A 13,845-nucleotide genomic window follows, 5' to 3' on the forward strand; every position below is an offset into this window, starting at 1 on the left:
CTGCGTATCCTTGTGCTATCATAGCAGACATATTAATAGGAGGTCATGACAAAGCCGAACATGACAGAAACCTCAGAAAACTTCTAGAGAGGGCATGTCAAGTGAATCTTAAGCTCAACCCACACAAATGCAAGTTCAGGCTACAAGAAGTTCCTTATGTTGGTCATGTATTTACGAGTACAGGCTTATGACTAAACCTTTCAAAACAAACAGCCATTCTCGAGATGCCAGCTCCAGACAATGTCCATGCCCTGCAACATTTTCTTGGCATGGTCAACTACTTATGCAAGTTCATTTCTGACTTGAGCCAACTTTCAGCACCCCTCAGAGAGCTCACATGGACAGATGTATCCTGGTCTTGGTTAGAGCAACACCAAAGAGCATTTGATGTCCTTAAACAGAGAACTGCTAGTCCACCAACTCTCAGACACTATAATGTTCACAAGCCAGTTGCACTTTCCTATAATGCTTCGAAATTCTACAATGTACCTCCCTGGACTACATGAAAAGAGACTTGGAAGAGCTCTCTGATCATGTAGTCCAGGTGGGTATGACCCTGACCCTGAATAGCATCCTGCCCTCACCAAGAATGAATCCTCAGTATAAATAAAAAAATATCAATTTCAACAATTGGCTAAGCTTCTGGTGTCATTCAAAGGGGATCCAGTGTCTTGTCTGCCTGGGATGACATGCTCGACAAGCCATGTTGCTTTGCAAGAGATGGCTTGCACCTGTCACCCCTTGGCTTTCGAATACTGGCCAAGGCTCTTGTTGCCCCCATAGTGCCTTTTTTTAGGCAAGGCTCAAAATTCAACCCCACCACCATAAACAGTACCAGTAAAAAAAATGAGGGTTATGCTACTCAATGCCAGGAGTTTAAATCTCAAAATGCATGCACTCGAAGCACTCCTAAGTATGGAGAACGTCGACATCTGTGCTGTAACTGAAACCTGGTTCAAGGCTCCAGAGAGCATTCCAGCACTACTGGGCTACATGCAACAAGGTGAACCAAAGACCAGCAAGCAGGAGACAAAGATCCAAACCAAACCAATAGCGTACTGTAGCTTAATGTCCGCTTTCGTCACAAGACTTCCTCAGAATACAAAACAATTAGTGTAAGCAGCATTAAATAGATAAATAACCATACATACGTCACTAACAATTGATTAAAATTGATGAAGTAATTTAACCTTTTAAAAAAAAAAAAAAAAAAAAGACTTCCTCCCAACATTATATAAAAAAGCAGTGGTATCACAATCTTTATTAACAAACAATTTTCTGTACTTTAAAAAACACTTAATGTTAATGGCATCATTTAAACTAGGAAATTTATCTGAGTTTAAACGAATTTGCCAAATGGTTTCACGCTGCTCCAAATAGTTCTTGAAGTCCCCGCCTCTCCTGTCTGAATAACCAACTTCTAACACAGAAAACAGGAATTTCTTAAAAGAAGAACAAGTGATAGAATGTTTAAAAAGTGCATTGGTGTCGTCCTTCCTCCGTATACTGTAAAGGTGCTCCCTAATCCTGGTCTTGAGGCACCTGGTTGTCATGCCAACATAAAAGGCGGGACAAGTGGAGCACAAACTAATATAAACAACCCCCTTGGTGTTGCAGTCTACAAACCCAGGAACCCTCATGGTCTTATCAATAGTGTCGATCCTGATATAAGGACCCTCAGAAATGAACCTATACATGTTGCACTGGTGACAACAATGCATCCCTATTTTATCAGTTTTTAATAATGTGTTGTCATTATCGTGAAATTTCAAAGCTTTCTTGAAATTGGAATTGTTCCTAAAAACAAAAGGTTGATTCCCCAAAATTTTTTGAATGTCAGAATTGCCTTTTATAATCCTCCAGTTGTTGACCACAACTTGTTTAATACGAGTACCATCAGAACTCATATCTAAAGAACAAATTAAATTCCTGTCAATATTGTTCACTGAAGAAGTACAGTTAACTAACGTAACCGAAGGCACAATACAATCAAGTAAAGCCTTAAAGGAAGTAGTGCGTTTACTTAAAATTTCTTCACTAGTCTGTGTCAAATCAAACCTATCATATCCCCTCTCAACAAACATGGATATAATGAAATCAAACTCACTAATAAGATCACTGTCTTTAGAAGTCATACGACTGGCTCTAATAAATTGTCCCCGAGGGATGTTTTTAATGACATGTCTAGGATGGTTACTAAGATTATGTAAGTAACCATTAGTAAAAGTTTCTTTGCGAAAAATTCGACTGTGGAACCTAACATCAGTCTCATCCCAGAATAACAACACGTCAAGAAAACTGACGCTCAGACCAACACAGCCCTTGGTGAATTTTAGGTAATCAGAAAGCAAATTGATTTCTGAGAGAAATGTGTCAACAGTGTCAGAATCACCCTCAATAATAAAAAGTAAATCATCAACAAAACGACAAAAAAAAGAAATGTATTTTTTAGTTAAAAATGGTATGAACTCAAACTCCCACCAAGCCATAACTAGATTGGCATAGGCGGGTGCTGCAGGAGACCCCATCGCCACTCCTCTCTTTTGCTTATAATAAATTTTCCCAAACAGAAAAAAATTGTTGTCCAAAATAATTTCCAAAAAATGACAAATAGTGGAAATGGCGTTACTAGTCAACCCTGTGTTTTTCTTAAGTAAAAAACTGCATACAGCTTCAACTCCCTTGTCATGAGGGATGCAGGTATACAAAGAGACAACATCAATGGTAAAAATGATGTGTCTAAGGGGATCAAAATTCCCACTTTGTAAAAACAACCCACATTTATTCAAAAAATGCCATGAATCTTTGATAAAAGAAGTTTCGTTTGTTAAAATAGGCCCCAAAACTGCATCAATGACAAGTGAAATACCTTCAGTAATTGAATGAGGTGAAGAGACAATGGTTCTGAGGGGGGGATTTGATAAACACTTATGTGTTTTCGGTATACCAAAAATAACTCCTATACGGGGCTCCTGCACTGTACAAAAATCATAAACTTCAAAAGTGATGTCACCAGACATAAGGACTCCATATAAATCAGAATGAATGAAGTGTCGTCTACGCAATATATCAAAATAACTTATTTCTTCGTACTCATCAGCATTACTCAAAATTTCCCTCATTTTTTTGTTATAAACATCCTGCTCCATTATGACAATATTGCCACCCTTGTCACTTTTCATAAACCTAAAAGATTTGTTAAGAGCTTTAAGGTTGTTAAATGCTATCCTTTCATCATGGTTTAAATTACTAAAAGCGTGACACTTAGTTTGCAATATATGAGTAACATCTTGAATGCAAAGTTCCTCAAACACCCTAATGGTATGATGTAATTTTGGGGTGTAACTAGATGGTTTTATTAAAGCCTTTTTGTCATCTGAAAGGGTGTTCATTAAATAAAATAAGTTTAGTTTTCTTGTAAATTTTTTTATATCTACAACAGTTTTACTAAGGTTAGCCCTAGAACTGGGAACAAAATTCAAACCATATTTTAACACACTTAATTCCATCTCAGAAAAACAATGATTGGTTAGATTGATTACATTTTTAAAAGGTTAAATTACTTAATCAATTTTAATCAATTGTTAGTGACGTATGTATGGTTATTTATCTATTTAATGCTGCTTACACTAATTGTTTTGTATTCTGAGGAAGTCTTGTGATGAAAGCGGACATTAAACTACAGTACGCTATTGGTTTGGTTTGGATCTTTGTCTCCTGCTTGCTGGTCTTTGGTTCACCTTGTTGCATTTTGCGTTTTGGTTTCTTTACTACTGGGCTACAACTCATACCACACATTTCGGCCACAGAACACGGACCGAAACACACATGGAGGGAGTGTATCCATATTCATTAAGGATACTCAGACCTCCAGGTTAGTGGCACAGCATGATACCTCTGAGATCATCCATGTGCAACTAACATCGGGCAAATCTGCAATGCAAATTGTGGCCTGCTACAGATCACCCTCCATGACCCAGGACCACCACTCCACCTTTCTGGAGACACTGGAAAACATGAAGGTCCTACCGAACACCCTGATATTGGGCGATTTCAATTACCCTACCATTAACTGGGAAAACTACTTGAGTACAAACTCCCAGGCTCAGCGCTTCCTGAAATTTATCAACTCAAATGCTCTGGATCAGCTGGTAAACTCCCCTACCAGAGGCCACAACATATTGGACCTGGTCATAACGAACATGGACGACAGGTGTTCCGTACCGGAGGTCAACCCGTCACTGGTTAGATCAGACCATAACCTAATCACCCTGGATGTCCACACCCCAGCACTACCCCCAACTAAGGAAACCACAGTGAAAAACTTTTCTAAAGCAAACTTCACCTTATTAAGGCAGAGGTAGTAAGTTTCACAGCCCCCACGCTAAAGGATAACACTGCCCAAGATGCAGAATCCTTTGCAATTGCACTCTATGAGCACCTACAAGGATGCATGGATCATGCCATCACTAGCAAGACCAAGACTCACTCCCCTAAGAGAAGGAAACCAGTCTGGTGGACCCCTGCCATAAACAGGTTATACAATAGAAAGAAGAAACTAGTTCAGGAAAAAAAGCAAATCCCAAGAAGGAAAGGCATCCCTGATCAGTATCAGTAAAAAACTAAGGTCCCTCATAAAATCATCCAAGGCCAACTTCGAAAGAAAAACAGCCAAGGATTTGAAAGTTAACCACAAAGCCTTCTTTAGCTATGTCAAGAATCTAAGTGGCAACTCGCAGATATGCTCTGAGCTAGTGCAAAATAGCACAAAATATACTGAACCTACTAATATTGCCAACATCCTGGCAGATGGATTCAGTGCAAACTTCACCTCCCTCTCACCTTCAAAAGGGCCCACAACAATACTGGAAAAGTGTAGTGTCCCGTAAATCACAGAAGCACAGGTGAAAACAACTCTTTCTAAAGCCAAAAACACAGCACCAATTGGGCCAGATGGTGCCCCAGGCTGTGTCTTGCATGAACTACAGAACGAACTAACCCCCCACCTAAACACGCTTTTCAACCTCAGCCTCTCCACAGGCTACGTGCCCATAGAATGGTGCACAGCAATGGTTATTATGCTCCACAAAGGAGGGGCCACAACTGACCCTGGTAACTATCACCCCATAAGCCTGACTAGCCTGGTCTGCAAGGCTATGGAGCGCATCATCGTGGAGCTCATTAACAAAGACATTGGGAACCTCCAAACACTTGACCTGACCCAGTTCGGCTTTAAGGGCAAATCATGCCAACTAAATCTGGTTGACTTCTTCGAGACAGTCACCAAGGCCATAGACGAGGGAAAGGTGGTTCACACAGCCTACCTTGATCTCGTCAAGGCATTCAACATCATTCATCACTCGGGTATTATAGAAAAACTCACCAGCCTGAAAGTACAGTTTTGTACCTACCATAAATGTAGATGTTCGAAGATCCACATTGCTGCAGTCCTTACACTTGGGTAGTCCGCTGTCCTCGGTCGGCCCGAATATCAAAGTATTAGGCTGACGTCGGTCAAGGCGCTTAAGACTGACATCAGGACGTCAGGGTACAAATGCGCATGACCGACGTCATATCCTCAGTCTTTTCTTGCCCCAGATGTCAGAAGACCCTAAAAGGAAAGGTCAAAACCAAAAGACAGCAAAAAACAACCAACCACCCTTGCACTAATCCTATGTACAATATATACAATATCCACACTATTTACAACCCAAACCACACAACCGCCTCTAACAACAGAGGGGAAGGAGGGAGGGTAAATTGGACTGCAGCAATGTGGATCTTCGAACATCTACATTTATGGTAGGTACAAAACTGTACTATGTTCTTCATCTCACATTGCTGCAGTCCTTACACTTGGGTAGAATCCCAAAGCAGAGGTAAGGGAGGATGGTAAAACTATAAAGCAGTAGGAGCTGCCAAAATGCCCTGTAAAATTGCAGTGGCAAAACCAGCCCTAGATTTAGAGTAAAGTGGAAGGTGGTAATGCTTAGAGAAAGTATGCACTGAACTCCAAGTAGCTGCCTCCAAAATATCTTTAGTTGCCACCCCCCGTAAAAAAGCTGTAGAAGTGGCAGTAGCCCTAGTGGAATGAGGCCTAATCCCAGCTGGAATCTCCTTACCATGATGGGAATAACAGAAAGCAATACAAAACCCAATCCACTTAGAAATAGTTTGTTTTGACACAGGCTTGCCCTGAGAACCCAAAGCAAATGAGACAAATAACTGCTGAGACTGCCTGAACCCTTTAGTTCTGCTCAAATAATATCGCAACTGCCTGTGTATATCCAAAGTGTGCAAAATCTTTTCCCCTTTATTTTGGGGTTTGCATAAAAGTAGGCAAATGAATAGTTTGGTTTAAAGCCACACTAGAAACCACTTTAGGCATAAAGGAAGGATTAGTACAAAGATACCCTATCCTTATGGAAAATTAAGAAAGGCTCAACCGCCATAAGGGCCTGTAATTCAGAAACCCTTCGCAGAGGTAATGGCCAACAAAAAGCAGTCTTCCATGATAAATATTTCAACTCGGCAGTAGCTGCAGGCTCAAAAGGTTGTAGAGTGAGTTTCTCCAACACAAAATTGAGATCCCAAGCAGGAGTAGGAGCTCTACGTGGGGGTCTTATATTCTTTGCCCCTCTAAGGAATTGCTTAAACAAAGGATGAGAAAACAATGGTGGGTCACAGTCATAGTGAGCAGAAATTGCTGCAGCATGAACCTTAATAGAAGAGAAGGACAAACCTTTGTCCAGTAACTCAGTAAGATATTGAAGAGCCACACTTAAATTAGGCTTAGAAACATCAAATTCCTTTGCTGCACTCCAAAATAAAAATCTCTTCCATTTATCTGCGTACACTTTCCTTGTACTAGGCCTTCTGGCCTCCAAAATAACATTCAAAACTTGCTGTGGAAGCTGAGACCCTCCAGGGTTTAAAACAGAATATGCCAGGCTGTTAGGTGAAGAGAGTGAAGTTTGACATTGAGTAAATGACTGTTCTCCTGAGACAGCAGGTGTGGAATCAAGGCAAAGGCCATGGAGGCTCCCGTACCAGACTTCTCAGTAATGGGTACCAGTGCTGTCGAGGCCAATCTGGAGCTATTAAAATCATCTTTGGCTTGTCCTGTCTGACCTTCAGGAGTACCTTTGGGAGGAGAGGCAGAGGTGGAAAGGCATACACATGAAGATTGCTCCAATTGAAAGAAAGAGCATCCACTTTCCAAGCTGTGGGATGAAACCGTTTGTGCAAAACTTTAGCAGCTGGTAGTTTAGTGGAGAAGCGAACAGATCTATGTCTGGAGTTCCCCATAACACTGTCAATTTCTGAAATACATGAGGATCCAATTTCCACTCGTGGGGATCCATAATTTGTCTGCTCAACACATCTGCTAAGGAGTTCTGTGCTCCCGGCAGAAACCTTGCCTGAAGATTTAGCTGTAAACTGAGAGCAGTCTCCCACAAAATCATTGCTTGTCTGCATAGAGGATAAGAATGTGTTCCCCTTGCTTGTTGATGTACCACATGACAGTTGTGTTGTCTGTTAGAACCAACACCTGCCCTGGAAGAAGTAAATCCTTGAAAGCTATTAATGCAAATTGGACTGCTAACATCTCCTTCAAATTGATATGTAGATGTTGAAGTCTGGCAGGCCACGTGTCTTGTACCCACTTTCCATTTAGATGAGCTCCCCAAGCTTTGTCTGAGGCATCTGTCGTTAGAATCTGACTCGCCTCTGGCCGGGTCACAGAGAGTCCCTTGTTTAGGTGACATTCCTGGGCCCACCACAAAAATTCCTTTTGAATGCAAGGTATTATCTGAATGACAGTGTCCAAATCTTGGCAGTGCTGTGTCCATACATTTTTGAGATACCATTGTAGCTTCCTCATATGCAGTTTGGCATTGGGAAGCACCAGAATACAAGATGCCATGAACCCCAAGGCTTGAAGGACTGTCCTTGCAGTCAGCCTGGACTGATGAGACAATTGATGGAAGTACAGAGAAAGATTCTTTTGTTTGTCCGGGGTCAAAAAGGCCATCTGGGATGCTGTATTCAGTCTCACACCCAGAAAGCACATGTCCTGAGAGGGTACTAGACTGGACTTTATTTCGTTCACAGAATACCCCAGGCATCTTAGCACTGCTATCACATATTGTAAATGATGAAGAAGTTCGTCCTTTCCTTGGGCCAGAATCAGGCAATCGTCCAAATAAGGATAGATCTGTATTCCTCTTAGCCTGAAGAAAGCTATCACTGGAGCCAGAACCTTCGTGAATACTCTGGGCAGTAGATAAGCCAAAGGGCAATGCAGAGAACTGATAATGAGAAGTCCCAGCCAGCGCAGATACTTCCTGCAACTTAGCCTGATAGGAACATGAAGGTAAGCCTCCTTGAGATCCAGAGTCACCATCCAGTGATCTTTGCCCAGCAGAGGTAAAAGCTGCTGTAATGTCAACATTTTGAACTTGGGAATGTCCAGATAAGTGTTGAGGATAGATAAATCCAAAATTGGTCTCCACGTGTTCCCCTTCTTTGGTACTAGGAACAGGCGAGAATAAAATCCTAGGCCCACTTCTGGCAGAGGGACCGGTTGTATGGCCCCTATTTGGAGCAGCAGAGAAATTTGTTTGTGAGCCTCTAGTCTTTGCTGAGGAGGAACGTCTGGCATGCCCTTGAAAGGAGGCAAGGTATGGAAATAAAACCTGTAACCTTGGTGTATGATATCCAATACCCATCTGTCTTGGGTAATCAAACTCCAATTTTCCTTGAAGAGTGCCAACCTTCCTCCCAAAGGTGCTGCCAGGCAAGAAGGATCTGGCAGCTGAAAAGGTAGGTCATTGGGCCTGTTTATGAAAGGACTGGCCCCTGCCCTCACCCGAAGATTGTGCAGGTGAACTCCCTGTTCTAGGTCTGAAGGAGCTCTGAGCTCTGCCCCTACCACGTCTAGATCTACCCCTAGACTGTGTATCATAAGAAGAATCGTCCACCCCTTAGCAGGCCAATTCCTACTAAACTTGGAGGCTGAACTTGCAAAAAATCTTTAACAGCCTGCATAGACTTAGCCTTGTCTTCCATTTTCTTCAAGACTGATTCCACAGGTGAACCAAACAACACATCAGACTGTAAAGGAGCATCCAAAATCCTTGTCTTAACATGGTCAGATAAATTCTGATCCCTCAGCCAGGCGTGCCTGCGAAGAACTGACCCAGTGGCAGCCACCCTAGACGAGGCCTGTACAGCATCAAAACCACATTGTAAAGAATGCTTACCCACCTGTTCAGAAACATGTACCAAATCTTGTAATTCTTTACACTCAATGCCTTCCGCCAGAGCATCTACCTTAGACTTCAATTGAGAAAGAAGATAGTTTTGATATTTCAACATGTGAAACTGACAATTCAACGCCCTCATAGCTAAGGTGGAAGAAGTATAGACTTTCTTTCCCCATCTATCCAAAGCTCTGGCCTCTTTATCTGGAGGAACCGGGTTTTTTTACAACAGAGGCCTTGACACCCTTAGGTCCCTGACTAACAGTTTCTGGGTCCGCCCTAGGACTCTTATAAAGATATTTATGAGCCTCAGGCACCCTGTAATACCTATCCGGTTTAACAGGAGCAGGAGGCAAAGAATCAGGATTAAGTGAAGCCTCTGCAAACACATCTTCCACAACATCCAGAACAGGTGGTATAGCCAAAGGCCTATGCTGGGGTAAAAGCAAAAATTCCCTAAGCCTTTTCCTGGAATCAGAGAAGTCCTGACCTTCCCACTTAAAATGTTCCCTCATGGAATGAAGAGTCTCTGAAAAGAAAAATCCTCTGGAGGAAGCAGAAGGAGTCGAATCATCTGCATCAGAATCAGAATAAGGAGAGTACTCCTGCAAGTCTTCAACCGAAGACTCTGAAACATCGAAGCCTGCTCAAAACTCCCCAACTCTGGTTCCACCCTAGGCCTCTTATCAGGAGGGGCAAAGAACCTCTAATCAAGGTAATTAAATCTTCTGCCATTTTAAGCATGTGCTTCTTGGGCACAGATCCTGTTGAACTAGGAGTGACACCAACAGAAGCTAAACCTGGCCTGCCTCTGGGAGAAGCCTTGGAAACAGAAGGAGAGGGCCTAACCACCCTAGGAAGGGAGGGGAGTACAGTAACCTGAGAAGCCCATTCAGCCTGACCTGCCTCCTGAGAGGCCACATCCTGCAATATCAAAGTCTCCCCCTGGGACTCCAGAGAAGCCTCCGGCGGAACCACCGGTTCCACTGACGCCTCTAAAGAACCGGCGTCCGTGCAGACGACTCTTCTTGCCTGGGTTTAGCTGCTTTGTCCTTGCGCTTCTTCGAAGAAGCGGGCGTCGGAGCATCCGACGGCATCTTACAATTGCACCGCTTCCCGAAGACCAACCTGGCACAATCTAACCTTCGCTTAATAGTGCGCTTATTAAACCTAGCACAAAAGCGTCACCCAACAACGTCGTGCTCAGGCCCCAAACAAGGAATACACAAAGTATGATAATCCCTATGCGGTATCTGCTTCCCACAAGAAATACAGTTATTCACTTTTTCTGACATCCGGTAAACCACTGAGGCAAGAAAAAACTAAAATATTCCCCAACGGGGTACTTAGCCAACTTTGACTCGGTCTGAAACTCCGACTTCGAAAAATTTCAGAACTCCGAACGGCACTTGCAACGCTGCTTCTGCATCGGACCATGCGGCAAAAAAGACTGAGGATATGACGTCGGTCATGCGCATTTGTACCCTGACGTCCTGATGTCAGTCTTAAGCGCCTTGACCGACGTCAGCCTAATACTTTGATATTCGGGCCGACCGAGGACAGCGGACTACCCAAGTGTAAGGACTGCAGCAATGTGAGATGAAGAACATCATAAACCCCTATGTCACAAGATGGGTTGCCAACTGGCTTACAGACAGAACTCACACGGTAAGAATAGCGGGCTCCAGGTCCAACTCTAAACCAGTCACAAGTGGTGTCCTGCAAGGCTCTGTTCTGGGACCCCTACTGTTCGGCATATATTTCTCAGAAGTACAGGCAAACACAGGAGGACTATAGCTAACCAAGTTCGCCGATGATTGCAAACTGGGAGCCATAACTGACTCTCCCACTGACACGGACATCATTCAAAAAGACCTTACTGAGGCAGACACCTGGTGTCAAAGTCATGGCCTAAAGCTAAATGCCAAAAAATTCATAGTCATCCCGTTTGGGAAAAACAAAACACCTACGAATTACCACATAGGCGGCAACCCCCTTAATACAGAAGAGTAATAAGTGATCTGGGGACACAGGTAGATAGTAATCTCTCCTTTGACAATCATATTGCCAATGTAGTTAGGAAATCCTTTTATGTGGCCCATCTAATTACTAAGCAGTTTGCATCTAGAAATAAAGAGGTTATAGTGCCCCTCTACTCATCACTCATCATACCCATCATAGAGTACAATGCCCCATTTGGGATGTACCTCACAAGACACCTCCAACCGCTGGAAAGACCACAAAAGCACCTCACCAAGAGGATTACTGGCCTCAAACATATGTCCTATGCAGCCCGACTGAAAAAACTCCAGCTGTACTCAGTGGCATATCGCTTACTCAGAGGTGATCTCTGCCAGACTTACAAAGCCATGTCCAACTCAGAATTGATGGACATGCTCCACCTAAAGAAATCCAAGTCACTGCGAGCCACGTGCTCTAGTGAGCTAAACCTCACCATAACAATAAATAAAACATGCTGGAGGGATAGATTCCTGTCACAGAGACTCTCCATGCTTTGGAACAAAATTCCTAACTACATTAGGCAGAGCCCCTCACCAACACTCTTCAAGAGAAGCCTTGATGAATGGATGGGTAACAGAAAATACACCCCTGGGATCACTTCATTGGCTCTGCTTGACAAAGGCTCAGTTAATTAATCAATGGGGTGGCGAAAGCCGATACACTCTGGCTAGGCTTAAAAATGCCCTCGAGCAGATAGCCTAGTACCTACCTATGAACCTATAAGACGCTCAGTCTGTTCACTATGCATCGAGAACTCTTACCCAAACTGTAGTGCAGTATACTCAAATCAAGAAAGAGCTTTAGGCAATTGTGTTTGCATGTTCGAAGTTCCATGACAATGTTTATGGTACACTTACCCATAACAAAACAGACCACCAGCCATTGGTCACTATCTTGAGAAAGCCAATGCATTCAGCTCCAGCCAGACTACAACATATGATGCTGAGATTGCAAAAGTGTAATTTCAATCTTGCCTACAAGAAAGGCAAACTTCTTCATGTTGCTGATACTCCAACAAGATCAACAAGATCACCCATAAATTCCACTGAACAGACTGTCAAACAAGGTTCTCATTCGATTGAGGATTTTGAAGTCAAGGAAGTGAGAAATTTTTCTTCCACACTTCTTGATGAGCTGAGCGATCACACACTCACAGTTCCAGTTTTACAGAGGCTTAACCACTATCAATAAAGGATGGCTGCCAAAACAATCTAGTTGACCAAGAAGTGCAATATTATTTTCCATACAGAGATCAGATTTTGTCTGACAAAGGTATCGTTATGAAAGGTCCAGAAGTAACTGTTCCAAAGTCCTTGCAACCAGAGTATATTACTGTCTTGCATCGTGGTTACCCAGGAACCGAATCTATGAAAAGAAAGGCGAGAGGACTTGTATTTTGGCCGTCTATGTCACAAGACATTGAGAAGGCACTTTCATCTTGTTCCATGTGCAATAGTACAAAGCCACATCAGCAAAAAGAACCACTTCACCCTAACCAGATTCTGGAACTAACTTGGACGACAGTAGCCACTAATATCTTTGAGTGGAATGGGCAATATTATTTGGTGTAAGTAGACTCTTACTCCAGTTGGTTCAAGATTTAATTAATTCCTAACCTAGCATCCAGTACTGTCATTACTAAAATGAAGTGTCACTTTGTTGTACATGGTAGTCCACACAAAGTTATTTCTGACAATGGCACACAGTTTACAGGCCAACAGTTCAAAAGATTTCCTGAAAAATAGGACATGTCACACCTAGTGCAGAGTACCCGCAGTCAAATGTTATGGCAAAAAATGCAGTGCAAATTGCAAAAGATAGAGTTACTAGATAAGTCAAAACAAGACAATACTGATGTTTTCCTGACTCTCTTGAATCTAAGAAGTGTTCATCATGATAAACATCATGGTTCACCTGCTCAGAGACTTATGTCGAGACAAACTAGAACCACGTTACCAATCAGTAGTCAATTGTTGGTTCCATGTGTCAAGAACAACAGGTTACTGAAAGCCAATCTGTTGAAGACGTGCTTATCTCAGACATCCTACTATGATAAGACCAGCAAACTGCTCAATCCATTACGAGAGGGAGAAGTGGTAAGTATGCAGACGTCCAGAGGTTATGATCGGATTGCTGTCATGAAGAATATTGGTCTAGAGCCGAAATCATACATTGTGAAACCAGAAGGTGCAACTTTTAGGCAGAATCAGAAACATTTGAGACCGGTGTCTGAGCCTATACCACAGCACATTGCCTGTGAGAAAGAGTATATGAGAGTGAGTTTTCTGATGTTCAAATTCCAGAGGACATTTCTGATCCTACAATGAATCCAGAAGTTCCTGATATGAGTTTTGTGCACTGCAGACTGTCCCTGTTGCTAAATTTAGTCCCAACTGTTATGTGATGAGACAGGGTTGCATCTCTACATCCTGTAGCATATATGAAGCAACTTGGACATGAACATTGTGTTTTGTTTCCAATGTACATAGTAATGCATGCCTAACTCTGACATTGTTTTGTATAACATGACATTTTGTGACTAAAAATGCCTTTATGA

At 42.6% G+C, this 13,845-nt stretch overlaps 1 protein-coding gene across 1 annotated transcript in view; it reads right to left on the reverse strand.

Annotated features, from left to right (window-relative positions):
- The window catches only part of DMXL2 (Dmx like 2), a 1,902,820-nt gene that overhangs the window by 1,759,602 nt on the left and 129,373 nt on the right, over positions 1 to 13,845 (reverse strand). The window contains exon 6 of the mRNA XM_044076363.1: positions 1,285 to 3,465. Within this exon, the coding sequence (XP_043932298.1) occupies positions 1,285 to 3,465 (2,181 nt within the window). The remainder of the gene's footprint in view (positions 1 to 1,284; positions 3,466 to 13,845) is intronic.

Source organism: Protopterus annectens, chromosome 7.part0, assembly GCF_019279795.1.
Source record: "Protopterus annectens isolate FY-2018-M chromosome 7.part0, PAN1.0, whole genome shotgun sequence".
Classification (NCBI taxonomy): domain Eukaryota; kingdom Metazoa; phylum Chordata; order Ceratodontiformes; family Protopteridae; genus Protopterus; species Protopterus annectens.